The sequence below is a fragment of the Crinia signifera genome, chromosome 1 (genome assembly GCF_055691185.1).
Source record: "Crinia signifera chromosome 1, ASM5569118v1, whole genome shotgun sequence".
In the NCBI taxonomy this organism is placed as follows: domain Eukaryota; kingdom Metazoa; phylum Chordata; class Amphibia; order Anura; family Myobatrachidae; genus Crinia; species Crinia signifera.
Window position 1 is genome coordinate 76,119,633 of NC_139217.1, and position 27,107 is coordinate 76,146,739.

The window sequence follows — 27,107 nt, forward strand, 5'->3', positions numbered from 1 at the left end:
TGTCCCACCCTGCCTGGTGCAGCAGCAGCAGCCGCCTGGCTCTCCCGGCCGGAGCATGTAATGAGGCATGTGATTACTGCCTGTCTGCTCCAGGAGGGGGCGGCTCCGGGATTTGCATGGGCTGAAGGCAGCAGCAGAGGCTGCAGAGTATTTTTAGCTGGTGTGTGGTGCGGATCACGTTGTGGTGCACGGAGTGGGGGGGGCGGACTCGTACCCTGCTGGAGCGTTTGTTTTGGGGGGGACCCTTTGCCTGGTGCCGAGCACCCTGCTCTGCGAGGAAGGCACGACCCTGGACATGGCCAGCAGCCCTGCACTGGATCTCCAGCAGCAGGAATCGCTCCCAGACCCAGCCTGCAGGGAGGCGCAAAAGTGGATCGAGGTAAAGAGCTGCCTTCTACGTTCTGTGATGGAATACCACTGATACAGAGTATTGTCACACGTTATCCTACAGGGACCTGCATTGTACTCCCCACTGATACACGTTATCCACTGATACACGTTATCCTACAGGGACCTGCATTGTACTCCCCGCTGATACACGTTATCCATCAGTGGTCCACACTGTACTCTCCACTGATACACATTATCCTACAGGGACCTGCATTGTACTCCCCACTGATACACGTTATTCATCAGTGGTCCACACTGTACTCTCCACTGATACACATTATCCTACAGGGACCTGCATTGTACTGTACTCCCCGCTGATACACATTATCCATCAGTGGTCCACACTGTACTCTCCACTGATACACATTATCCTACAGGGACCTGTATTGTACTCCCCGCTGATACACATTATCCATCAGTGATACACATTATCCATTTGTGACATACATTGTACTATCCACTGATTCACATTATCCTACAGGGACCTGCATTGTAATCCCCAATGATACACATTATCCATCAGTGGTCTACACTGTACTCTCCACTGATACACATTATCCATCAGTGATCTACACTGTACTCCCCACTGATACACATTATCCATCAGTGATCTACACTGTACTCCCCACTGATACACATTATCCATCAGTGATCTACACTGTACTCCCCACTGATACACATTATCCATCAGTGATCTACACTGTACTCTCCTCTGATACACATTATCCATCAGTGATCTACACTGTACTCCCCACTGATACACATTATCCATCAGTGATCTACACTGTACTCCCCACTGATACACATTATCCATCAGTGATCTACACTGTACTCCCCACTGATACACATTATCCATCAGTGATCTACACTGTACTCTCCTCTGATACACATTATCCATCAGTGATCTACACTGTACTCTCCTCTGATACACATTATCCATCAGTGATCTACACTGTACTCTCCACTGATACACATTATCCATCAATGACACACATTATTCTCTCCACTGATACACATTACCCATCAGTAACACACATTGAGTCAAATGTATTAAATCTTAACAAGTGATAAAGTGGAGAGCGATAAAGTGCCAACCAATTGGCCCCTAACTGTCATTTGAGCACAGCCTTTCACATGGCAGTTAGGAGCAATTAGCGCAGCTTTATCACATGTTAAGGCTTAATACATTTGGCCTATTGTTTTCTCCACTGATACACATTATCCATCAGTAATGCACATTATTCTTTCCATTGACACACATTATTCTCTCCACTGTTTGTCATTATCCATCACTGACGCACGTTATCCTCCACTGATGCCCAATATTCTTTATACTGATGCATATTACCCTCTGAAGCTTCCTTCCTTCATGCATCTGTTACTATTATCCACTGTTACATGCACAGTGTGTAACTCGTCACCGCTACACTGGTAATGTATGCACACCTGAGCCCTTCATTGTGGATACTGTCCCAGAGCTGATTGCTTTTCCCTCCTGTATCTATGTGGTATTTCCTGCAGCCTGCTGTCTGCCAGCCTGATGTTCTCTGCCAGCCTACCATCTAGTACAGCTGCAGCAGTATATTCTGCAATAGACCTCCTTGTATGTCCCTTGTTAGCGTGGTAGCAATCTCCAGCTGAAAACCAAAACTTGTGTTATGATTCCATGTGTCACAGGCAGTGTGTCATAATACTACTCGTTACACATAAGGGCTTTTCCATATAGCACATCCTTATCCTGTCTCTTGCTTTTACTGATGGTGGTAACCCAGGTGCAGCTATTGGATTATTCCTGTTCTCAGTATGCTGGTCCACCTTATGTGCCCATAGCAGCCAAGCATGGGCATAGCGACTGCCATAATGGCGTCATCACAAAAAAACTCATCTCTCCGCTGCTGTCATCGAACCAAACCCCGTTAGCTATGAAAATGATTAAATGCCTTATTTCCCTTGCAAATGAAGGCCCTGCATACCTGCTGTGGCTAGTCCCTGACAGCGCAGGAACACAGAGCCCTATTCATCTCTGTGTAGAATGGGAGGCCAGTGAACAAGAGGGAGCACACAGACTCTGCCATGCTGGAAATAGACTGTTATTTCTCTCGTTTTACCAGCATGGTATACCTGATGGCTTCCTCCACATGGTCAGTCATTCATGTACCATTGCCTTGTACGGTGGCAAAGGGATAAAATAGGGTTGGTATGGGCCTGGGAAGAGTGGACGCTTTCTGTTCTGACCAACACTGGTATTATTGTCTGATTGATTGCAGCGTCTGTTGTTAACTGGGACTCTGAAAAGCCTGCAGAACTTTCCATTGCATGGCTACTGTGAGGCAGCTCCAGGCCCTTAATGGGGCTGAATTGATTCTTTTGTGCAGATGCAGGCTGAATGCAGATTTTTATTTATTCAGGATTGGACATGGTATAATGCACATATTCATAGGCATGTATGTGTGATCTAGTAATACGTTACGCTATCTGGCTTCCATTATAATATACATTTTTGGGCATGAGTTTAATCTTTATATAATATAGATAAATGACCCCTTTTTCTTCTCTTATGATTGTCATTTGTTTATCTCTGGGTTAAGTTGTAATAGAGCTGGGTACCACTGTACAATGATCTGACAGACAATTGTGTACTGTCTACATGCACGCACAGTATTGAATAATCCTACATGAGCTGGTTGCAGCTCATAATTGGATCTTTAGGCATAGAGACGGAATACTACAGATGTCACATGATGACCGACTTCCAGGCAGCTCTTCCGATAGTTGTGGCTGTAAATCACTATTCTTCCTATCAGAGGCGGAACTACAATTGGTGCTGCAGGTGTAGTGCATCGGGGCCCCTGTGGACTAAGGGGACCACTGCTGCCTCTGTTGCCCTCTACCTGTCACCCACTGTTTTTCCCTGTCACCCTCTGTCACCCTCTGCCTCCCACTGCCTCTCCCTGACACCCACTGCCTCTCCCTGACACCCACTGCCTCTCCCTGTCACTCTCTTCCTCTCCCTGACACCCTCTGCCTCTCCCTGACACCCTCTGCCTCTCCCTGACACCCTCTGCATCTCACTGACACCCACTGCGATGTTGCATATTGTGAACTTGGGTTGGGGTAAGGAGGGGGGGGGGGCATAGGATTACAGTAATTAGTTCAGCCACTGAAGATCGACAGGTCTTAGGTCGTCACCTAAAAATAGGTCAACATGGGTAAGGTCGGACGGTCGACACAATCATTAGGTTGACAATGGGAAGGTTGACAGTCAAAACATCAACATGAGATTTTCCCGTTTTTTTTTTTTTTTAGCTGACATGTGCCGACAGGCAGTGTTTCATGCCCTACCATCCACTACGGCGTGGAGGGAGAATAGAATAGTGTGTCAAGCGCAGCAAGGAGCCGTGCCCGAAGCATGGCAAGCGCAGCGGTTTGCTCAGGCGTCCATGTCAACTGGGTTGACATTCAGGACCAAAAAATGTGAAAAACTCATGTCGACCTTTTGGCTTTCGACCTTCCCATTGTCGACCTAATTCTTGTGTCGACTTTCCGACCCTGTCAACCTGTTTCAGGTGTTGACCTTCAGTAGTCGACCTAATGCATATCGGTTTTAAATTGGGTCGACCCAATAACCCAAACTTGGCCCATATAATATTTTGGCACCTGGGATCACCGCCCACAATTTCCGCCATCATTAGTACAGATGATTGGAGTGATGATTGGATTGGAGTGATGATTGGAGAAGAACAGTTGCATCGTGTGTGTACTTGCAGGGAACCATTGCGTGTCAATATGGCATCTTAAGTACTGTAAGCAATGTATATAGTGTGTACTTTTTTAAATGGATTTGGTTATAGGTTTGGTGGTTGCTGAACTGAATCCTTTCCTACCGCAGTAATGTAAACATGGACACCCTGTGACAAGTACACTCCCTGTAAATGACATAATGTAAAAGTGCCTCTTCCAAAACTAACTTGTAATGTTATTTTAAATGTAATCTCACTGTGATGTTTGTCATGGAGACACGCCACAAGATGATAGATGGATAGTTGTAAGGTTATAAAATATCACTGGTTCTGTTTATTTTGTATTCGCTATTTTCTGTGGACAGGTTTTCTGCTCCCTTTGTAAGACATTTGTGCTTCTTCCGATTCACAGTGATGCACTGACCTCGTCTGTAAGCCCCTTCTCAGGAAATCTAGGTAGACACTGCTCACTCACACATGGGGCTCACACATTGCCCTGCATGAAGAACACACAAATCAATTGATCATTATTTCCAGTTTCAGAGGCCTCTTTATCAGAGAACGTCCTGCTTTGCAGGTTTTTTTCTATGCTTTTATTTTTTTAAATCCCGCAGAGAGGAAGGAATGATTGGGACCCAATATTATAAAAGTCATGTTTATGTTTATACTGTATAATCATAGATATCCTTCTATAGAGGGACGCTTATACAGTATGTCTGGCTATTAAGGTCTGTCGTCTAGCTGGCTCTGGTAGGAAATGACCCTTAATATCCCATTGTCTATGCCTGAGGTTCCCAAACTCAGTCCTCAGGGCAACTGAACTTTCCAGGTTTTAAATACATAGATGCTTGAATACAGGTGGCTTAATTAGTACCTCAATAAATTGGATTTCATCATCTGTGCTCAACCATGGATTTCCTTAAATCCATACTTGCCTACCTGACCCTCTCCATGAGGGAGAAAATGCTCTGTTCCTGGACTTCCCTGGTAATGTAGGATTGCCATCACCTGTGGCTAAACACCTTTCTTATCAATTACCTGGCTCACCACAGGTGATGGTAATCATACATTACCAGAGAAGTCCAGGAACAGAGCATTTTCTCCCGCATGGAGAGGGTCAGGTAGGCAAGTATGGTGCACACACTTCATACCCTCCAACATGACCCATTCCATTCGGTACACAATGCTCTGTTCCTGGATGTCCCTGGTAATGTATGATTGCCAGCACCTGTGTGGAACTAGGTAATTGAAGAGAAGGGTGTTTCAACACAGGTGATGACAATCATACATTACCAGGGACGTCCAGGAACAGAGCATTGTGTACCGAATGGAATGGGTCATGTTGGAGGGTATGACACTTGCGTGACTTGAGCTGTCAATCACTGCTGGCTACTGTATGGGAGGTTGGCAGATTTCCTGTACACAGCATGATGTGCTGATATATCGGGTATCGGCTGTGTTGCACAGCTGACACAATATCATACCTCCCAACATGACCCTCTCCAGGAGGGATTCATTGCTTGGCTTCTGGACTTTCCTCTTAATTTAGGATTGCCATCACCTGTGGTGAAGCACCTTTCTTATTAGTTAACCTGTTCAAAAACAGGTGATGGTAATCATACATTAAGAGGAAAGTCCAGAAGCAGAGCATTTTGTCCCTCCTGGCATGGGTCATGTTGGGAGGTATGTGTATGCCCCTTAAGTGGGAAGACTCCTGTGATGTGGAATCTGTTTGTAACCATGCAGCATGTTGCTCTTTAATATCAAAATATGTTTGTGGTCCTTTTCAATGAAAAAAAATTATATTTTATTAAATGAGGAAAATGACTTTATATTATGACCGTAGTCTAATGATATGTGCACAGTCACAGTCCTTGAAAGTTCCTCAACCTTGTTTCATCCAGAAGTAGAGTGCTTTGAATAGCTGCTGAGTAGTCACAGGTGACTGTGTGCTGGTTCATTGTGCTATTTTTGTGAGTAGACTGCTGGCGTTTATGGGAGTAGCATAAAGGTGCCCATAAACAGTGGGATGAACACTGTGCTTTTAGTACTAGATCACATAGCATCTAGTACAAAAATCATACAATGTGCTACAGCGCCGTACTTTGCAGCACACATACTTTTTGTACTAGATCTCATCTCATTGCAAAACTGGGATGCGATGAGATGCGATATTGTATACAATAATTGTAACGTGTATGGGCACCTTTAGATTTCTGAGTTTTAGCATGACACTTTTCAGACAGAATTTTACAGTATTTTTAGTGTTCTTGCCAACCTGGTGATGTCACTGAGGGCCTTATTCTAGTTCATTCTTTCTGACATGGACATTCCTTCTTAGATGGACAAAACCATGTGCACTGCAGGGAGGCAGATGTAACATGTGCAGAGAGAATTAGATTTGGGTGAGTTATTTTGTTTCTGTGCAGGGTAAATACTGGCTGCTTTATTTTTACACTGCAATAAAGATCTCACTTTGAAGTAAAACCCCACCCAAATCTAATTCTCTCTGCACAAGTTACATCTGCCCCCCCTGCAGTGCACATGGTTTTGTCCATCTAAGAAGGATTTTGTCAGAAAGAGTGAACTAGAATAACCCCCTGAATGATATCATTAACCAATATTGTTCAGTGTATATTTATTTATTTACAATTTCTCAAATAGCGCAGCATATTCCTTTGAGTATTACAATTGGAAACAGCAGTGATAAAACAAACTGGGTAGAAACAAACGACATAGAGGTAGGAGGGCCCTGCTCGCAAACTTACAAGTATATGGACGATTTTGTCTGCCTAGCACCAGCAGTGAAATAGTTTACTGTATCGGCGATGCCACTAATCTAGTAGTGTGTACAGGGCTGAAGTACTCATATTATTTCTGTTTCTTTTTTTTTTTCATCTAGAATTTGTAAATAAGCACCATTGTTGTCACAGTAAAATATGATATCAGATGTTAATCAGTGTACAGCAAACATTATTATTATTTGTATTACTACAGCAGAGTTTTGATAACTAGTGTATGATCCATCACATTTGTGGGCCTGAATGGATGAAGAAGAAAAAAAAAAACATGGCCTGCATGGAATTTTGCTTTAACCAGAAACTAAACCAGTGGTGTAAACATGCCCATATAAATGCTTCTCAATGTTCCACACAGAGAAGAAATAAAAGGGAAAAGAAAAAGACGACGTACTGAAAACAATAGCAATTATTTTAGTTGCAACTCTGAATAGTTCCATTAGAGCCCTGAAATGGAGACACCAACTAATTCCATAGCTGTTAATTCAGGAGACGAGTGGATCTTGTACCACCATTCCTGTGAGCTACCAGATGGGATTTCTAGGACTGGTGGGTTAGTGAGTGGACGATTCCCACAGTATAAAAAGTGCTCTGCCTGATTCTTTGTATTCAGAATAGTTTCCACCCAATCCATCCTACACAAAATAGAGAAATAAAGGTACTGTATCTGTCTATCCAGACCTGTAATATTACCTCCCAATATCGCACCCCCATGAAGGGTGCATTATTTACAGGTATGAGATGGCAAACCTTTTTGAACAATAGGACAAGCCCAAAGGTAATTATATGTATTGCTCTTTTCTTGATGGCATTTTGAGCGAGAGGGACTCTCCAAGGCTCCCATATGAAGAAGGTAAGTATTGTGATTATGTATTTAGAAAAACTTCAGGGGACATACTAGCCGGTAATGCTTTCTGTGAAAACAAAATGGCTTTTTCCCAGGATATGGTATAGATAAGGTTTTAAAATTGACTAACAAATTGGACATGCCTCCAGTAATCTTAGTATGGTGTAGGACAGCGGTTCTCAATCTCAGTTCTCAAGTACTCCCAACAGTTCACGTTTTCTAGGTCACCTGGCAGGTGCACTCAATACTCACTGACACATTTTAAAATGGTGGAGCTAATTATTTCACGTGTGATTCTACGTGCAGACCTGGAAAACGTGCACTGTTGGGGGTACTTGAGGACCAAGGTTAAGAAACACTGGTGGTGGATATTCCTTAAAAACATGTAATGAAGGAACATGGCTTTATAATTAGGCACTAGGTATGTCAGTAGGCTGTTTAACGAGTATCCCAGCCCCCTTCTGAAAAGGGCCCAAGAACGTGAGACGTATAAGAACTTGCCTGCAGAAAGTCTAAAGGATCAGAGCTGGCCGTAGCAAATTGTGAGACTTCTGTTATCGACTCTTTTTACTTTCTATAGATTAAGAAAAAGATTGAATATTATTGGGATTTTAAATTAAAGGTAAATTTAAAGGATTATATGTATTCAGGACGGTATTGTGATGCAGGGTATGCCAAATTTTCCAATTGTCCACAAAACTGGATTCATTTTCAAGACGTCTGGTACCTTGGTAAGGTACCAGAAGGTTAAGCTGGTGGAGGATGTAAACTACGTCCGTGTCACCAAGGAGACCTTGTTCTATGGAGGTAATTGTATACGTGGAGCTTTTAGGAAGTCAATACCATAGACGTCTTAAGAGTGCTGCATGATTATAGGCTACAATGTCTAGAATGTTTATGCCCCCATTTGATTTTGGTTGGCTAAGTTTCAGTAGGGGTGTGACCTCCTTGGCAAAAGAAATGGCAAAATAATGTATTTGTTTTAGTCAATAGTACCAGGAGTGTTTGCAGTGGGTAATAAATACGGGGAACAGTTACCAGCTTGAGCAGATTGGCTATATCTAAAAAAGACAACGGTAGACTTTCCCATACATTCACCTATATTATAGAAACTTCAGGTTTTGCAACATATAGAGGCTGTTGCAAGTGTGCCCTGTGGGCTATGACTAGTGTCCGATCTGAACGGCTGCATGGGACCACATAATTACATATTTATTCCTATTCGTGCAATTTCATACAGCCAATTTCCATCCAACTCTGCTTCAGCCTCCTGAAGGAACTGATTCGGAGTCAGACGCAGAATAACTGTAAGCACGGGAGCTGTGTTAGCCAGAATTGCTTCAAATCAGTTTCTCCTCCTATTTTTTATTGTTTTCACTCACAGCCGCTACTTTCATCACTGCATATCAGCCCTTGCACATGCTGAGCTTCATCTGACACTGGCTTCCCTTCACTGCACATGCAACTCAGAATTGCTTGGAACTCTGGCTGCCCACACAGCACATTCCCATGAGCTGGATCTCTTTCCTGCGGCCTCACCACCCAGATATGCCCATTTCACACAAGGATCATCAGGCCAACATCCCCTGACTTCGAATCGGGCAGAGATGTGGTAAAATGTGTACATTTGCTGGTTCGAAGATTGCTAATTCTTGCTATTTTCAGCCAAATACGGAGATGCGTCCAACACCGCTTGCAATTCTGCTTTTGCGGGTTCTAATAAAAAAAGGACTAAAAAGAACTAAAGTTATATTAAATGTCTGACTTTTTTTTTTTTCCTTTTCCCTTCATGTATTGGGCAAAATGAGGAAAGTTATCAGGAAATAATAAAATTGGTCCATGAGTTGTGTTTTGTATGGTGCACATATGTAGGTTAGAACAAGGCAGAGATCTCTACCCCCTGAGGTTTCATGAAGATGGAATTTAAAAGCATCAGTTTCTTTTTTTTTTTCCCTTTTCATATAATGAGCTCATTGTTCCTCGCCTGACTATGCTGCTCGCCATATTTAACTCCAGCTTGTGAAAGCCAAGCTGCATAGCTCAGGGTGATCATACCTCCAGGTTTTATTAAGTTATCTGAAAGATTCTCTGTTCTGTTGACTGTGCAGCAAATGTGGTGATCTGACCTGTGGTGCATTGCATTGTGGATCCTGCATTATTAACATGCTGGCTCTTCTTACAAGTGTCAGGTGTACATTTCATTTGGACCAGATCAACTTTGCAGGTGCACTGTACCAATCATTCAGTAACTGACGTTATGGGTAGACCCAGCTTAAGTGTTCATGTCTAGGTACTGCCCCTTACTATCGGCAGCTTGCTTCTAGTCATAGAGGCCTGATTATATTTCTCCTGAAGGCTCACTCCTCCATAACCCAAGTACTGGCCTCTGCTTGTGTGCTCTCTCTGAGCTGGCTCCCTCGTGTTTCTACCTAGTTGCCTGAGTGACAAAAGCCACACATCAGGCAGCCCCAGCAGGAATTCCTCCTCTGTTTAAGCGTGGTGATGGCTGTTTTTTAGGCTGTGCAGCTTGATCTCTGACATCTCTCTGTGCACAGCAGAGGGCAGGACCAGCCGGGCAACATCTGAGCATCTGCTGCAGGTGCTCAGTGCTCCCCAGCATTAAAAAAACAAAGGCATGCATGCGCTGACCAATCCCAATATCCCGCTTTTTATGCATACACTGAATGGCTGTTGGCATTCTCATTGTTGAATAACTCCAGCGGGAGCAGGAGGCAGGTATGCTGCACACTGATTGGTGGATCTCTTCAGTAGTTCAGCAAACAAACAGCCATTCGGCTTCTGAGGCAGGTAGAGAACTTTCGCGTCTATTTGACATCAGGTCTGATGCGATGTGCAGTCCCGCTTACATTGCACCGCAGCCTGATGGCATAGGCTGCAGGAGAGATGTGTCTTAACTAAGCCTGTCTGGCTTGGCTATGATAAGATCACATACGATACATCGTATTCATAAAGAACTGCATACGTTGTATCATATGCGATCCTACCGCCCAGGAAGCTCAAGGGAAATCGTGTGCGGCTTCTCCCCTCGGAGAAGTCGCACAAGCGTATGGCAACCTTTAAATCGTTGTGTATCTCTTCAGATTACAAGGCTTGCTGTCCTGCACTGAATGGTGAGGTTGTCGGCGTGAGGCAAATGGTGTTTCTTCTGCAATTCTTTACAGTACATTTAAATAACTGCAGTAAAATAAAGTAATGCCATGTTCTCACTGCGAGTGAGAAAGACACAGCTTTTACCCATTAACCCAGAGCCGAATTTCCCATTAGGCACGTGAGGCACCGGCCTAGGGGCGGCACATGTTTGGGGGCGGCACTTGGATGACTGTGATAGTACTGTCAGCCCAAAATGTACCAATAACTGCAAAATATTCACTGTACTGTACTATATTCCATCTTAAATAGAGTGTAAATGGATAGGACATGCAGATACTGCCCCTATAAACTGTCCTACTTAGTAAACATTATTGTTGTGCCTAGGGGCGCACTCCTCCCTAAATCCGCCTCTGCATTAACCATTAAAATGCCGGGGACTGCCGCGCTGGACCCCCGTTCTCACTGCAAGGCAAATTCCTGGGTGAAGAAGGTCTACCCGGGAATTTGCCTTTAAACACAGATTTTTCGGCAGTGTGAACGGGTCAACCCGTGTCTGCATTCCCGGATCTCAGACACGGGTAAAAAGAAGGGTTTTACCCGTGTATGAGATCCGGGTATGCGACCCGTTCACACTGCCAAAAATCCTGTGTTAAAAGACAAATTCCCGGGTCCACATGCTAGACCCGGGAATTTGGCTGCAGTGAGAACGGGGTATAAGTTGGCCTAGTGTGCAAAACGTCAGTATGCAGCGCATTTACCCCTGTATGGCTTGTGTCTAGCATTGTTCATGGGATATCTAGCAGGCCATGGGATGAGAAAGGATATCCTATCAGTATGTCGGGACAGCCTGCTTGACTGCCTTATACTTTCAACTGTATCTTGCCTCCTTTCTTCTGTATGTGTGGAGGGAGCTAGCGGAGGTTTATCAAAGCTTGGGATAATGTACCAGCAAATTACCTTGCAGCTGCCATGTGTTTGAAAAATGATAGTTAGGATCTGGCTGACTTTCTCCACTTTATCTCTCTCCACGCTTTGATAAATATCCCCCCTTATAGTCCAATACGATTTGGTGGAAAACGATTGCTCTGGTGACCTCATGTTCTGGGTGTGACTGGGAAAGCTGTAAGTGTCTGTTCATGGTCTAATTTTAGCCCTACCTTACACACTCTGCAATTCCGGTGAATTGAAATCAGACAATGGCTGGAGCGGTCCCCTGGGAGATCATGTTGTGGTGCCGGTCAGCATATCTAGCTGGCAGGATATAGTGCTGGTTTTCCATCTGGTATCCTTACAGCTGCTAAAAAGTATATACATTAAAATATTAATGTGAGACATGCTGTATTGGTCAGGATGAATGTTTCACTGCACACTATGCATTTATTTAATGTACATTGTGGTGTTTTTTCCTATAACCCTTTGCACCCTCTTCATTTGTAATATGAAAAATGTGTAGAGATGAATATAAATGTATTGAATAACATTTATCCTTATGCATCAAGGAATATTTCCCTGTAGATGGTACGCTTGCGAGCAGGGCCTTCCTATCTTTATGGTGGTATGTTATTGCGGATTGGGATTGTTGGGTCAACACCACTAGGTCGACATGGGTCTAGGTCGACATGACATTAGAGATGTGCGCTGAGGGATCTGTCAGGGCCAGTTTTTCCGGTGAGAACACTGACCCTGCCCGGCGATCTAAAGAGATTTATGCAGGATGCTGGAAGTGTTGTCCTAACCACAACCAATCAGATTGTAGCTATCATTTATCTAGTACATCTGTAGAAGTGTTGGCTCCTTTCAAAAAAAGGTATGATCTTCCCCTTGGGGTAAGTTTGAAGAGACATAAAGTACTAATGTAGGGTACACACCAGAACGGTCATGGTCGTGCAATGATTTCCTTGAAATCGTACGATGGTCACAGGATCTGTATCCAATCCAATTTAGATGTTGAATCTTTTAGTGCAGCAAGTAAAGGGTGGGATGTATTAAAATACCCCCTCGCTGCACCGCTGCAACTATGCTAGTCCCTGGTGCCGTCTCCTCCCCCTGCAGCCGGAAGGACATCTGGCTGTGAGATATGCTAGAGGGAGGAGTTTGATGGAGGACAAGGAGGGTCGTAGGCATCTGCGGCGAGGGTCGGCGGGCGGCGATAGAAGCCCATAGGCTTCTATAGGGTATCACTACCTTTGGGTGGCGATACCCTGCTCTGCGAAGACACAGTAGGCGGGTATTAGTACATTTGAAAATGTAGTACAACAGGGGTTTTACCACATATTCCCCTTAGTACATTCCACCCAAAACCTCCAAACGACCGGTGGGGGCGCGCATCGGATCAGAATTGCATTAAAAACATACCCAATTCTGCTCTTTTTACATACAAACGGTCGAATTCGCATCGGAATTGGGTAATTTGGTGTGTGCCCAGCTCCTAATAACCTTTTCAACTGCTTTAATGGGATGCAGTTACAATCCCGGTGGTCGGAATCTCGGCGTTCAAAATCCCGACGCCGGAATCCTGACCGCCGAAATCCTGACCTCCGAAATCCCGACACTTTCTCCACGACACCTACAGAGGTAGAATAAATTAGTGTGCCGAGCATAACGAGCATGCAAGGTGGGGCAATCCACGTACCTCCCCCCCCCCCCTTGTCGGGATTTCGGTGGTCGGGATTTTGAACGCCGGGATTTAGTACCAATCTCGCTTCAATAACCTGGGCTATTGCCCTGTCTACCCGCAGCTTAGTGAAAAGGGTCCTTTAAAAATTCATGTTGAACTTTTGATTGTCGACCTTCCCATTGTTGACCTAATGCTTGTGTCGACCTTATCCCATATGGACCTAATTTATGTGTTATCCTAAGCCCTGTTGACCTTTAGTGGTCGACTTCATAGTGTCGTCCCTATGACCCATGCCCGTCTGAAGGTGAGGTTGTACCAGTGGCCTATGACCATACACCCTTCCCGTCTCTCTTGCTTATCAAACATCAGAGAATTCTGTGTATAAGTACAGAGGAGAAAGGAAAGGAGTGGAAGGGACCAGACCGGACCGGCCGCCGTTGCCTGCTGTGGACATGTCTTTATCCAAAGATAGAAAACAAACACGAATACTTCATGTAAACATTGACTTCTATGCACGCAACTCACCTATAGAAATACAGCAAGGGATGTACATATTTAAGATTAAATGAACAATAGAGAACTGCAGCAAGTTTGATAGATGTGTTCCCCGTGACAAGTGCGTGCATTACATCACTGTCTAGTAGAGTCGTGCTGCCTCCCTGCAGGTGGCCCGAACGCCTGTTATTACACAGAAATGTTGCTCTGATAACCCACAATGCTTAGCTTAGGCCACCGCCCACCTGATGTACGGTCAATTCATTATTCCCCCTGATGTCCGTGGTGCGCTCTTGTGCTGAACTTGTGTAAGAACCATTGCTAAGTATCGGTGAAGCCCAGTGGCTGAAGGAGGTGAGAACTTCTGCGCCTAAAGTTTTATTTACACTGGCCTGTTCTAAATATACTTACATTAATCTGGGAAACTGCATTTGCCACTTTTTGTAGATGAATTCAAGCCGATAAATCGTTTCAAATTTGTATGTCCTTGTACTTACGATTCCGATCCGAAGATGGTCACTGCAGCAATAACGCAATATTGGATCCTGTGGCAGCGATACATGGTATGCAAAAGGACCGTATACCATACATCTAGCTGGGGGTTGCCAAGTATGGAGTGCGAGGCTGCATGCGATACCTTGGACTAAAGGGCCCCTAACACTATTGCTCAAGCTGAGATAAATCGCATTAGATCTATCTTCTGGTATACCATTGTACCATACGATATACCTGATGGGCTGATTAGGGGCTAGAGGGACTGGAAACTGTCAGTCAAACTCTCTGTTATATATTGCATAAGATCTATCGCATGCGAAAAAAGCACTCCTTTTTCCATCTGATTCTGATAAATCGCAGGTGCGGTCCTACAAACCTAGAGGCTCCTATCTGACTCTCACGGGACCGTGCATCGCATCGGATCGGATGGAAAACACAGACGATGTTGCACATTTCAGACAATATATCGACCCGAATGGCCAATATCGTGCAAAATCATTGTAATGTAAGGGGCCTTAACTGTTTTGCTTGTGCCATATCCTATTGGTGTAAATAAAAGCATATTTATGACACCGCTTTGATATCCATGAAGATTCATCAACCAGATGATACGTCAACATGCACAAGGTCGGCATAGGTAAGAGGTCGACAGAACCAAAATGTAGACACGTGAAGTTTGACATGAAGTTTTTTTTTAATGGTTTTTGAAGTTATTTATACTTTTCCAACAACATGGCCTCCGATATGGAACAGTAAAGCTTGTCAAGCACAACAGTAACAACAGTAGCGAAATGAGGTACCCAGACTTGAAGCTCATGAGCCATGCGAGGGTACGTGGAACAGTAATTGTGGGGGTCACATGCTCAAGTGTCGACATTGACCCAGAAAACCTCAAATCGACCTTTTCATGCGCCAACCTTATTCCAGGGTCAGCATTGTGCATGTCGACCTTTTTGTTGTCGACTTAGACATTGCCGACCCCATGATCCATTCCTTAAGAACCAGAGGGGCAATCAATCAACTTGTTGGCGGTTGCCCATCTCTGAAGGCCTTCATACACTACTGCAAGGTATCGCCAACTACCCGCTGGGGAGGTGCGCAATACAATATACTAAAATCCAGGATAATTATGGTATATTATTATTTTTGTCTGTCCCTTCCATTCTATGGAACTATTTTTATTTGTAAAACAGAGAAAAATTTGTAGAAACAAATTGGAGAATATCCATACCGGTGTGGAATGTGCTCGTTCATGTGGGGCAATGACGGTCATGGAGAATAGAGGTAACATTATCTTCCTCATGAGGCTAACTTTCCAGTCAGCCTGCACAAAGCTAAGGGTGACGCGACGATGAGAAGATCAGCTGCCCTGTCACTCAAAGTTACAAGATCGATCGGAGATCCGCTGCAGGCTAAACCCCACTGTCTGACTTGTGTTCCTTGCTTATAGGGAAAGATTCAGAAACATTGGTCATTGAATCTTTCCTATATATCCTGAAAATGAACATTGAGCAAGAAACATATGCTTTTGTGTTCTACTGATGTGTGTGTGTGTGTGTGTGTTTGGCATGAAATATGTAGAGTTGCATTGTTATTTGCTCTTCTAGAAACTGTCCGGAGTGATTGAAATCCATTTGTGGACGATAAAACTATGATGATAATAACAATAATAATAATAGCAACCTGATTCAGACATGTACTCCAAAACATTTTGCAAATTTAGAAATGTGTACACAGCTGCTGTGCGAGAATATGCTAATGTCTCATTTACTGGGATCTGTATAGAGATGGGCATAGTCGGTGTCTACAGTCGGCCACTTGCATTCAAGCGCACACATCAGACAAACATTGCCCATCTGAGTAGCACTATGGCTGCAGGGAGTAAGACGTCAGCGCCATTTGCATAATCATCCATTCGCATCCTTGGGTGCGGGGGAGATATAATTTGATGGTCAGCAACCATCGAGTGATTTCTCCAGCGCTCGCAGATCTCCGGGCGCCCTGTGACCGCTGTCGTTAGCTGCCCACACCCATGTCACCGGCCCATTTGAATGGGAACACCCAGCGTTGTCATGGGAACGCCCATGAAATGCTGTGAGTTCCCATGGGCTTGGCCCCACCGGCCGCACTGCGATGTGCGGGTGGGACGGCGAACATGTAGTTCACCGTGCCTGCTCGCACCCAGCATCTGCACATGTGCATAAATGTGCCTGCGCAGATGCAAAAAGTCAGTCCCCCATGCGAATGCGCAGGGGACCGATTACAATAGAATAACCCCCATACATCACAAATGTACAACTGGCAGAAAGACAACTGGCAGAATTCCAGAAGACTAAAATACGCAGCCTGGGGCCCATGTGACCAGCGATGTGTTTAGGGGCGATCTGTGATAACCAGTGTTCTGGTCGGCGATTGGACTAGATCAGTGGTAGCCAACTCCAGTCCTCGAGAGCTACAAACAGTTAATGTTTTCCATGTCTCCTCACAGAGGGCGGGATGTACTAAGCTAAAAATGCTGTAAAACCCCCGTTTTTGGGGGAGATTTTGCTGCATTTTCTAATGTACGAATACCCGGCCCCTGTTCTGTTTTGGGGTAATATTAGAAATGAAAGGAATGGAAATCTTGTCTTGGTGCAATAAATCATTATAGAATATGTTTAAAAATAATTCCAGCTGTTATGTCTGAAATGTACATGGCATGAACTCTCACCTGTGTCCCCGTGCAAGCGCAGTTCCTATAAATTGTAATGACAAACCTTTCATGGTGGTGCCAGCTGGGGAAGGGGTCACCGGACCATAAGAATGTCACATCATGACTTTAGCCTTAACTATATGTGCAGGACTGCAGCTGCTGTTAGGAAAGATTCCTATCATACTGTGTTTCACAGGAGTTTCTCACATAGATATATCATGAAGATCAGTCAGTACAGCCCCATACTCACAACACAATATTTTTGAAAGATATCGCTAAGAAGGACAATGTTCAGTGTGTTGGTGCTTTCTTTGACCAGTGGCAAATCTGATATGGTTAATTATATCTGCGGTGCCTCTAGTCATCTTGAGTGTGTTGGACTTAAGTGTTATTTCCAAAAACTTTAAATGAAATACTTAACCTGACTTCCCCTTTCTGTAACTATTTTATACACCCAACTTTTAAAAGTATTTGGGCACATTGGTGACATCTGTGATACAGACGCCCTAATCCAGGCATTTCCAAAGTCAGGCCCGTGGGCCAAATGCGGCCTGTACTGTCATTTCAAGTGGCCCGCAGCCTCCAGCTGGAAGCAGGCAGAGCATCAGATGGGGGAAGCACAGCACAAGACACTAAAGGGGGGGCCCCGGCGAGTGTGTCTTTACCTTGCTGTCTGCTGCAGTGAAGAGGTGCCGGCCGCCACAGTCAGATGTGTTTGGCGTCCTACCCCTGCTGCTGCAATCGTATATCACCCTACTCCACAATCACAGTGACAGCAGTGTTTGGGGAGGGGGGCAGCAAGGGGAAGCTTGCTTCTGTAACATACAGAGAAGGGAGGGGGCAGAGTGGGGAACATACAGTGAAGGAAGGTCAGGCTGGGGGATATACAGTGAATGGAGGCAGTGATGGCCATTCAGAGAAGGGGGGGGCAGGGGCAGGCTGAGGGACATACAGTGAATGGGGGCAGAGTGGGGTACATAGTGAATGGGGGTCATACAGTTAATGGGAGTCATACAGTGAAGAAGGGTCAGGCTTGGGGACATATAATGAATGGAGGCACTGATGGACATTAAGGGAAGGGGGGCAGGCTGGGGGACAGTGAATGGGGGCAGAGTGGGGAACATACAGTGAATGGGGGCAGAGTGGGGAACATACAGTGAATGGGGGCAGAGTGGGGAACATACAGTGAATGGGTGCAGAGTGGGGAACATACAGTGAATGGGTGCAGAGTGGGGAACATACAGTGAATGGGGGCAGAGTGGGGGACCATTCTGATGTGATGATTCAAAAAATGTCAGGCTGATTGGTCGGCCCCCACACATTTACACTTCACCAAATCTGGCCCTCGTCGCAAAAAGTTTGGACACCCCTGCCCTAATCTGTCCAACTACGGCCAGGCTTTCCAGTGGTCACTATCTCAATCCTTTATGTACTGCTCCTTTGATATTTGGAGCTGTCCAATTAAATTCTGGACTTAGGGGTATATATTTTGTTCAGAACATTCCTTTGACCTCTATTTACAATCTATGCAATGCCTAAGAAACTAGGGCATGGATGTATTGGGTTGCGAGTCTGGCGGCCGTAAGAGATGCCAGCCAAACTTGGAGATTTTTTTCTATCTTGGCAATCATTTGCAAGGCATGGTTTTTATCCTTGTCAATGACTGGTTCTAGACATGGCCGCCTTTCTCACAACGCATTCCATTCCACCCTATAGCAAAGGCTTGCTAAAGGTGGCCATACATCTACAGTTCGATTGTCAGATTGGGCTGGTTGGAACAAAAACCTGGTAATGGATGAGTGACAGTTTTTGGCAGTTTTCCAGCTTTTCAAAGCAAATGGTCAACTGTCATTTGCTCTCATCCGTTACCAGGATTTTGTTCCAACCAGCCCAATCTGACAATCGATCTGTAGATGTATGGCCAGTTTTAGGGTAGATCATGATTATAAGCCCAGTTATGAGCGACACCGCGGAACAGACCTGGGAAACCTCCTGGTCATGTCTCATGATGTGGACCAGAAACACAATGAGTGCGCTGTTCTCAAGTTGCATCATGGAGATATGACAGAAATGAACACTAGCATGGAATACATTTGTTTCTGGATTGTATTTCCACAACAAATTTATTAAAATAGTTGGACAGCAGATGCGATTCTCTTGGCAAATCCAGTGTTCTGTGTTTTCCTACAGTGTCTGTTTTCTCTCTTTCTGAGTGACTGAGGAAACGCTTCTGTGTATGAATGGAAATGGAAGGGGTAGCCCTCTGCAATGAGGAAATCATGTTATTTATCGTTACTAATAACAAAGGAGATTATTTCTGGCCTGTTATACCCAGCAGCAGAAGCACTCTGAAAAACATAAACCAAATACACTTAAAACACAACATTGTCTTCTGGGAAGGCCTCACTCTTCCCTCACAACTATTATTTATTTACCTGGGAATAAACATACAAAGGGAAATTTACTAAGATACAGTAGGAATTCTATTACACATAGGATGTTGCTATGGGCAACCAATCAGATACTATTTATGATCTTTTAGAGCAGGGCTGGGCAATTGCGGCCCTCCAGATGTTGAGGAACTACACATCCCAGGATGCTTTGCATTTGTTTTGCTTTGTGGCCATGCTGAAACTGATGCAAGGCATGCTGGGATGTGTAGTTCCTCAACATCTGGAGGGCCGCAATTGCCCAGCCCTGTTTTAGAAGATGCTTAATAAATAAGAAGTAGATTCTTATTGGTTGTCTATAGCAACAACCTAGGTGAAAGGGAACTCCCCTCTTAGTACATTTCCCGTACTTCCTAATCTTTGCGGCCACCACTTACGCTACGGAACTTATGTAGCGTACGGCGCACCACCCTGGGTCCACACCACCCTCCTGTGTCCACGCCACCATATATTACCTTAAGTAAAGATGTGGTGAGAGGATGCTATTCCGAAAGCGGCTAACGTAACTGGCGTAAGCGGTGGCCTCAAAGATGAGGAAGTACCCCTTTCCCACACAATATCGAAGGGGGAGACAAAGGAAAAGGTGTTTTTATTATATGGCTAGCCTATAATGTTTTGGAGGTTGAACGTGGAACACATTTGTCTTCTTCCCAGTAAACTTTGGTGTCCATACAATGTGCAGCTGGGGGTGAGGCATGGTTCAAAATTCAAATAAGGGAGCCCCACCCACTGCCACTTTAAGCTGACTCACTGGCAGATGGTATTTCACCCCTATATGAATTTGGAAATGTGCTGCAGCCCCACCTATTAAGCCACCAGTGGATAATGGTATGATTTGTGGTGTGCAATCCAGTTTATAAATGAGGTCTGATGGAGGCATTTTGTTATTGTGCTGTTATCTTGTGAGTGTAACTTGGCTCTATTAAATGTAGGTGCAAGTGACCTCCAGAATTGTACGGTTCACGTGGTGGCTTCTAAAAGCATAGCGAATATTCCCAATGTCACATCAGATTTATAGCATGGTGTGTCTGTGGTGACCTCAGATTTCCTTGTTTACTCAATCTAAATATGTAGACAATCCCTATCTATAAAACATGGAGGTAAAAGGCTGCCATGTAGAATTTGCTACACAATTCCCAATACTTTTATCCCTGGATTAAGTGAATTTAATATTTTTTTGTCCTGTGTATAAAACTCTCAAGTTCTTGTATGATTGCGGCTCACAGTGGCATTTGTCCTTTATATGCTGTTGTAGTTAGAAGCGGACATTAGTCACACCTTGCAATACTGTGTACACGCCATGTACCACCTGTGCATTATACATAATACAGCCTCCGCATGCTGCTCATTCATGACTTTCCGCTTCTGTTTCGCAAGTCACACGTCTACAAAAATACTGTATTGTATAAAGTATTTTTTCCAAACCCAAGGAGTGATGAAAGATCGTCCTCATACTGCACATGCATGGATCCCGGTTTTTAAGGGCTGCCAATCAGCAGCCAATGTAGAGGCGTCCCAGAGGGAGGGAACACCTCCCAATGAGACTGCCTTGGGTGACTGGCAGGTCAGGCTTCCAATAGGAAGTCACTGCCAATCACAGTGAAGCCAATGCAGTCTCACAGACTGCATCTGGCTTCACTTAGTCAGAGGCAGTGGTGGATTTTACCTGGGGGGGTGCAGCCCTGCAGCCCATAGGTAAAAACCGCCACTGCGTATAAGGGATTTTTTGGATGAAAATATGTGATCGTTGCAAAGTGAGTACTACATACCAGGAGACTGTGCTAATGAATTTAATACCTGACACTGGTATCTCTGTGTGTGACTGAGGTGCCTAATTCAGACATGATTGCAGGGCACATTTTGTTTGTAACATTTTTCTCCAAGGTGGAGAATGGGCACATCTTATTTAGAAAGGGTGTTAATAGTATTTTCTAGTTGCTGGCATGCAACCTGAGCGAGTGGAATTGGCATGACTCTACCACACAAACTGTTTACTACAATATTCTGAGGTAAAACACAGAGCAAAGCCGTTTGCCTGTTCTGTAAGTCTTGCTTATATTGTGCTCTGGTTTTCCTCAGGACATGGCAGACGGTCCTGCTTTATGTTACAGCAAGCATTTCTATTGTAAATGGACATTCATAATAAAACATTCCCCACTTTTATGTGAGTACTCTGAGGACATGGTTTCCAGGACGCGTTCTAGAGTTCCTGTGTGGTGGCAAATGCCGTGCATGTATCTCCTTTCCATGCTACAACCCTGTACATTATTTCTCCTAGATATAGAACTATCTATCCCTAAACATCCTGTATGTGCATCATAATCACAGTAATAAAGGCATATTTTGCTTCTATACTTAATTATTTGCCTACTTTTCATAGCTTCCAAGAGGCAGGAGAGTGGATGTGTGAATGATAAGGGGCACAATCTGTTGTCCTGCCCAATCCACGTGGGAGATACTCTTTTTAGTTGGTGAGATTTGCTTCTGTATGCGTATTCTATTATAGACTGCCTCTCTGGGCGGTATTCAATGAGGCTGATTCGCCAGGTTTTTATGGCGAATTTGTGCTGTTTGGCGAATTTTGGACTAAAACGGTGAATCACCCTATTCAATGACCACATGGCGAATACATTTGAAGGTTTTTTTCGCCATGATTCACCGAGTAGCAATCGCTATCTTTTTATGGCGAAGTGGAATGTGAACTTTTAAAATAAAGTGTTTTGTTTTTTACATTTGGTGTCAAAAAATCAGGAATTTTATTCTGAGGAGGGGCATGCTACTTTTATTCATGTGCTGTAAGCACATGAATATATATTTAATTTAAAAAAATAAATATATATATATATATTTTTTTTTTACACAGCAGCCAGCAGGGGGCGCCGGAGCCGAGCCGCTCATTACATATTCATATATTCACTGCACCCGATCGTTACGATCGTGTAGTGAATATAGGTCCCCTGCTGGCACCCCCGGGGGGCAGCCTGTGCTGCCTGGCACCCGGGGAGCCCACCTCCCCCCTACAAACGTTCTGGGGCAGGCAGAGAGACTTCCATCTCTCTGCCTGCCACCGTCCTCATGCTCCCTGCGGCATATTCGCTGGTCAGGGGCTCGCTGCCCCTGACTCGTTGAATACCGGAGCCAGCGAGGCTCCGGAATGTGGCGAATGTGCAGCGAATCCAAAAAAGGATTCGCTGCACCTCGCAGGTATTCTCATTGAATACCGCCCTCTGTGTATATGAAGGTGCCTGGGCATACTAACTTGGCTAGGGTCATGAAGATACAAGCCCCAGCCTAATGTCTTGGGCCAGATGCACTAATCTTCAAAAGTGATAAAATGGAGAGTGATACAACCAGCCAATCAGCTCCTGCCTCACATTTTTCAAACACGGGGAGGGATGTTCTAACATCCGCAGCCCAGCTCCGCCCCCCATTGCATACATAATTATCGCATATGCAATAATTATGGCAAAGTACAGCTCTTGCATTAAGAGCTGTCCTTTGGGGTGAGTCAGCGGGTCCCGGCTGCTCCCCCCCCCCCCTCCCTCCCTTACCCAGTGCTGCTGCTGCGCTGGGCTCTCCTCCATCATCATAGTGCAGGGTCCAGGCAGCACAACTCTGTGCTGCCCGAACACAGGTGAGGGGGGGGGGGGTCGGTGCGGAGTGGCAGTGGGCTGGTGCCCGGCAGCGGTGGGTCGCGGTAAAAGCCCATAGGCTTCTATGGGGCATTGCCAGATTTGTCTGGCGATGCCCCCCCGTCGCGGTAACCCGGCAGGGGATGTTTAGAGCATCCCAAAATGCGGTAAAAACCCAGATAATGGGGGTTTTACTGCATTTTTAGTTTAGAGAATCCCCCCCCCCCCAGTCTGTGACATGGTAGGTACGAGCTGATTGGCTCGCTGTTTATCACTCTCCATTTTATCACTGTTGAAGCTTAGTGCATCTGGCCCAAGGGGTTTATGGTGGTAATTTGGTGTCCTTAAACCAACTATGCTCTTCTGGGGGGATATCCGGATAGCTATCAAACAATGTCTAAGGATCACAGGTTCTCAAACTCTGTCCTCCAGACCCCGCACAATGCATGTTTTTAATCTCCTCACAGAATCACAAGTTAAATATTTAGCGCCACCTGTGAAGCTTTTAAAATGTGTCAATGAGTAATGAATACACCTGCCAGATGACCTGGAAAACATGAACTGTGTGGGGTCTTGAGGACCGAGTTTGTGAACCTCTGGTCTAGGTCAACAGGCAATAGGTCTACACCATATGGTCGGTATACTTTTACCATCCACCATTGTCGACCTAATATATCACACCCCTTCTGGAGAATTACCTGCATAAGTCACTATGGGGCTGATATTCTCAAACCTTCCAATCAGATTCTAGCTGTCCTTTTGTACAGTAAATGTCTGTACAACAGTTGCGTGTAGCAGGGGACGTTGATTTCAGAAGATCTGTAGGAAGACCACAACATAATAGTCAGCAGTGATCTCAGCACACAGGCTCCACTGGCAGCAGAAGACAGAGGCAGAAACATCCTTTGAGCTGGATATAAAATGGTGTTTTTGGCACTTTTGTTTCATTGTATTTGTATGTTTCCTTTTACAGGCGTCTAATGATTTACTTGCTGGGAGATGTGCTAGGCATGTGTTGTTCAGCTGTTTAGCTTGGTGTTTTGTCTTTGCTTTGTGTATTCTCTTATTTTCTACATATAAACTCTTACTGGATGTTTAAGCATGAAAACGGGAAGAAGCTGATATGATACATAGGCCTGTATTCAATGCGGCTGGCGAGGGGTGGGGATCGTAGAAAACAAGATATCCTCGCTGTCTAACCCTTTTGCCGGTAGCTCACCCTATTCTCGCAGCTAATGCAGGGAGCCTGTTGCATTTAGCCGCAAGTCTCGCTGTTTCTGCGGCAGCATACGCGGCGGTATGTACCTGGGTGTCATAGAGGCCATCTAGGAGCAGGTGGTAGGAACCTTAGCTAGAGTGCATACAATGAGGACATATTGGGGTCAATCCTGGTCTTTTGTGATGGGTGTGATGAGTTGTGCATTTCTGTTTATATATGTGAGGACTTGCACCCAAAAGATAATCGGAAACAATAGGATTGATCACATTGTCTGGTGTATTTGCATCCTCCTCCGTTATACCCAATATACACACTGTACAGGTGAAAATAGATAAAAGACCCCTGTAGAAGGTATAATATATATTATTTCATCCCAGTAGGGAACATTGCTAAAATAGGGTCTAGAACGTGGCGACAGCAGCCCTGCATTTAAGACACTGGGAGCAGTCCTGACCACCAAACTGACACCAGCATACTGGAGTGAGGTATATCTTATGCAGCTAAAATAACTGTATTTGCTAGAACCTAATTGTTTTAATGCAGCAGTTCTCAAACTGTGGGCCCCAACCATCTTAGCGTGGGGTCACGGCTCCATGTAGCTGATCGTCAGGCTGATGACTTCTCTAATATCTGTCAGTGATCCAAGGAGTCTGAAACTTCTTTGTTATTTCAAAAAAAGCTATTTAAAGTTCTATATACATTATATGACACAATTCTTATATTTTGGGCTCTATACACAACCACAATAGGTTTCAAATTAACCAAACTGCAGACTTTCAGCTTTAATTTGTGGGTATTTACTGCCAAATCATGTGAACGGTGTAGGAATTACAATGGTTTCTATATGTGCCCCCCACTTTTTAAGGGACCAAAAATAATGGGACAAACTAAACAATCCTAAATCAAACTTTCACTTTTGAATACTTTGTTGCAAATCCTTTTAATCAATTACAGCCTGAAGTCTAGAACGCATAGACGTCACCCGCTGGGTTTCATCCCTGGTGATGCTCTGCCAGGCCTCTACTGCAAATCTCTTCAGTTCCTGTTTGTTCTTGGGGCATTTTCTCTTCAGTTTTGTCTTCATCAAGTTAAATGCATGCACTATCGGATTCAGGTCAGGTGATTTTGGCCATTGCATAACATTCCATTTATTTGCCTTAAAAAACTCTTTGGTTGCTTTTGCAGTATGCTTCGGGTCATTGTCCATCTGCACTGTGAATCGCTGTCCAATGAGTTCTGAAGCATTTGACTGCATATGAGCAAATAATATTACCCGAAACACTTCAGAATTCATCCTGCTGCTTTTGTCAGCAGTCACATTATCAATAAATACAAGGCACCCAGTTCCATTGGCAGCCATACAGGTGGAGCCGGCTCCATCCTTGCAATTGCCATCCCCCGCAAGCGGCCAGCTACCGCCAGGGGCGCGCGCACACGAGATGCTCGCGTGCCCCGTGGCAACGGTGCTTGGCGGGGGTCCCCGCTGCCCCCCCCCCCCAACTGGGCAGCGTCTCCCTGAAGCGGAGATGGGCAGGGAGACGCTGCCCAGCCGCCGTGATACTGGGATACGCGTGAGATGCCAGGCAAAGATAAAGCCGGCTCCATCTGTACATGCCCACCCCATGACACTACCACCACCATGCATCACTGATTAGGTGGTGTGTTTTGGATCATGAGCAGTTCCTTTCCTTCTCCATACTCTTCTCTTCCCATCACTCTGGTACAAGTTGATATCTATCTCATCTGTCCATAGGATGTTGTTCCAGAGCTGTAAAGGCTTTTTTAGATGTTGTTTGGCAAACTCTAATCTGGTCTTCCTGTTTTATGAGGCTCACCAATGGTTTACATCTTGTGGTGAACCCTCTATATACGTCCATTCACCTCCTCCATGGCTATGCTGCTGTCTGCACACTACAGCAGCGGAGGCTGTGTGTGCCCCCCACCCAACCTCCATACAGACCGCAGGTACCCCATTTACACCGCCGCTGACCAGGGTCAACGAGGCAAAACCCCAGATTTTTGCGGTGGTGTAAAAGGGGTATTCTAGACTGGTCAATGGCATAAGTTTGTCCCAGTTGCCCACACGCACGTACACACACACTAGTGGTGTAACTATAAATTTTGCTCCCCCCCTTCTAAAAAGTTTGTAGCCCCCCCCCCCCCCGTCTCCTCTCCAGCGTGTTTCCCCAGCGTGAGGTGATGACGTCTCACGCATAACGGAGAAGCTGAAGCACAATAGAGGAAGAGAAACCAGCAGACACTGCTGATTCCTTTGGCTCCAGCGCATCCCAGGCTGCTCTAGCACGCCCATCCGCCCGCCCATCCTGTACACAGTAGCCAATAGCCGGCTCTGTGTACAGTCAATTGAATCTGTGGGGGGGATTTGTTGTCTCCACCATGGCCGCACCAGCGCTGCGGCTGACTCTCCTCCGGTGCTCAGCCAGTGGGCATTGGCAGGCAGCAGCATGTCAGTGCGGCCAGCATAGACCCCACTGTGGCTTGCTCCCCCAATTGGCAGCTGGGGCTGCCTTACAGTAGTTATGCCACTGACACGCACACAACCTTATTAGATAGCGAGAGATAACACACAAATATATTATATATATATATTAGTGTTGGGC

At 45.1% G+C, this 27,107-nt stretch overlaps 1 protein-coding gene across 4 annotated transcripts in view; it reads left to right on the plus strand.

Annotated features, from left to right (window-relative positions):
* Positions 1-12: 12 nt before the first annotated feature.
* The window catches only part of LIMCH1 (LIM and calponin homology domains 1), a 240,229-nt gene continuing 213,134 nt past the window's right edge, over positions 13-27,107 (plus strand). For 3 of the 4 annotated variants that reach the window (XM_083165775.1, XM_083165774.1, XM_083165776.1), the window contains exon 1: positions 14-379. In XM_083165775.1, coding sequence (XP_083021901.1) covers positions 296-379 — 84 coding nt within the window. In that variant the 5' untranslated portion in view covers positions 14-295. Of the gene's footprint in view, positions 380-27,107 lie in introns of all 4 variants that reach the window. The other variant, XM_083165773.1, reaches the window with a different exon arrangement.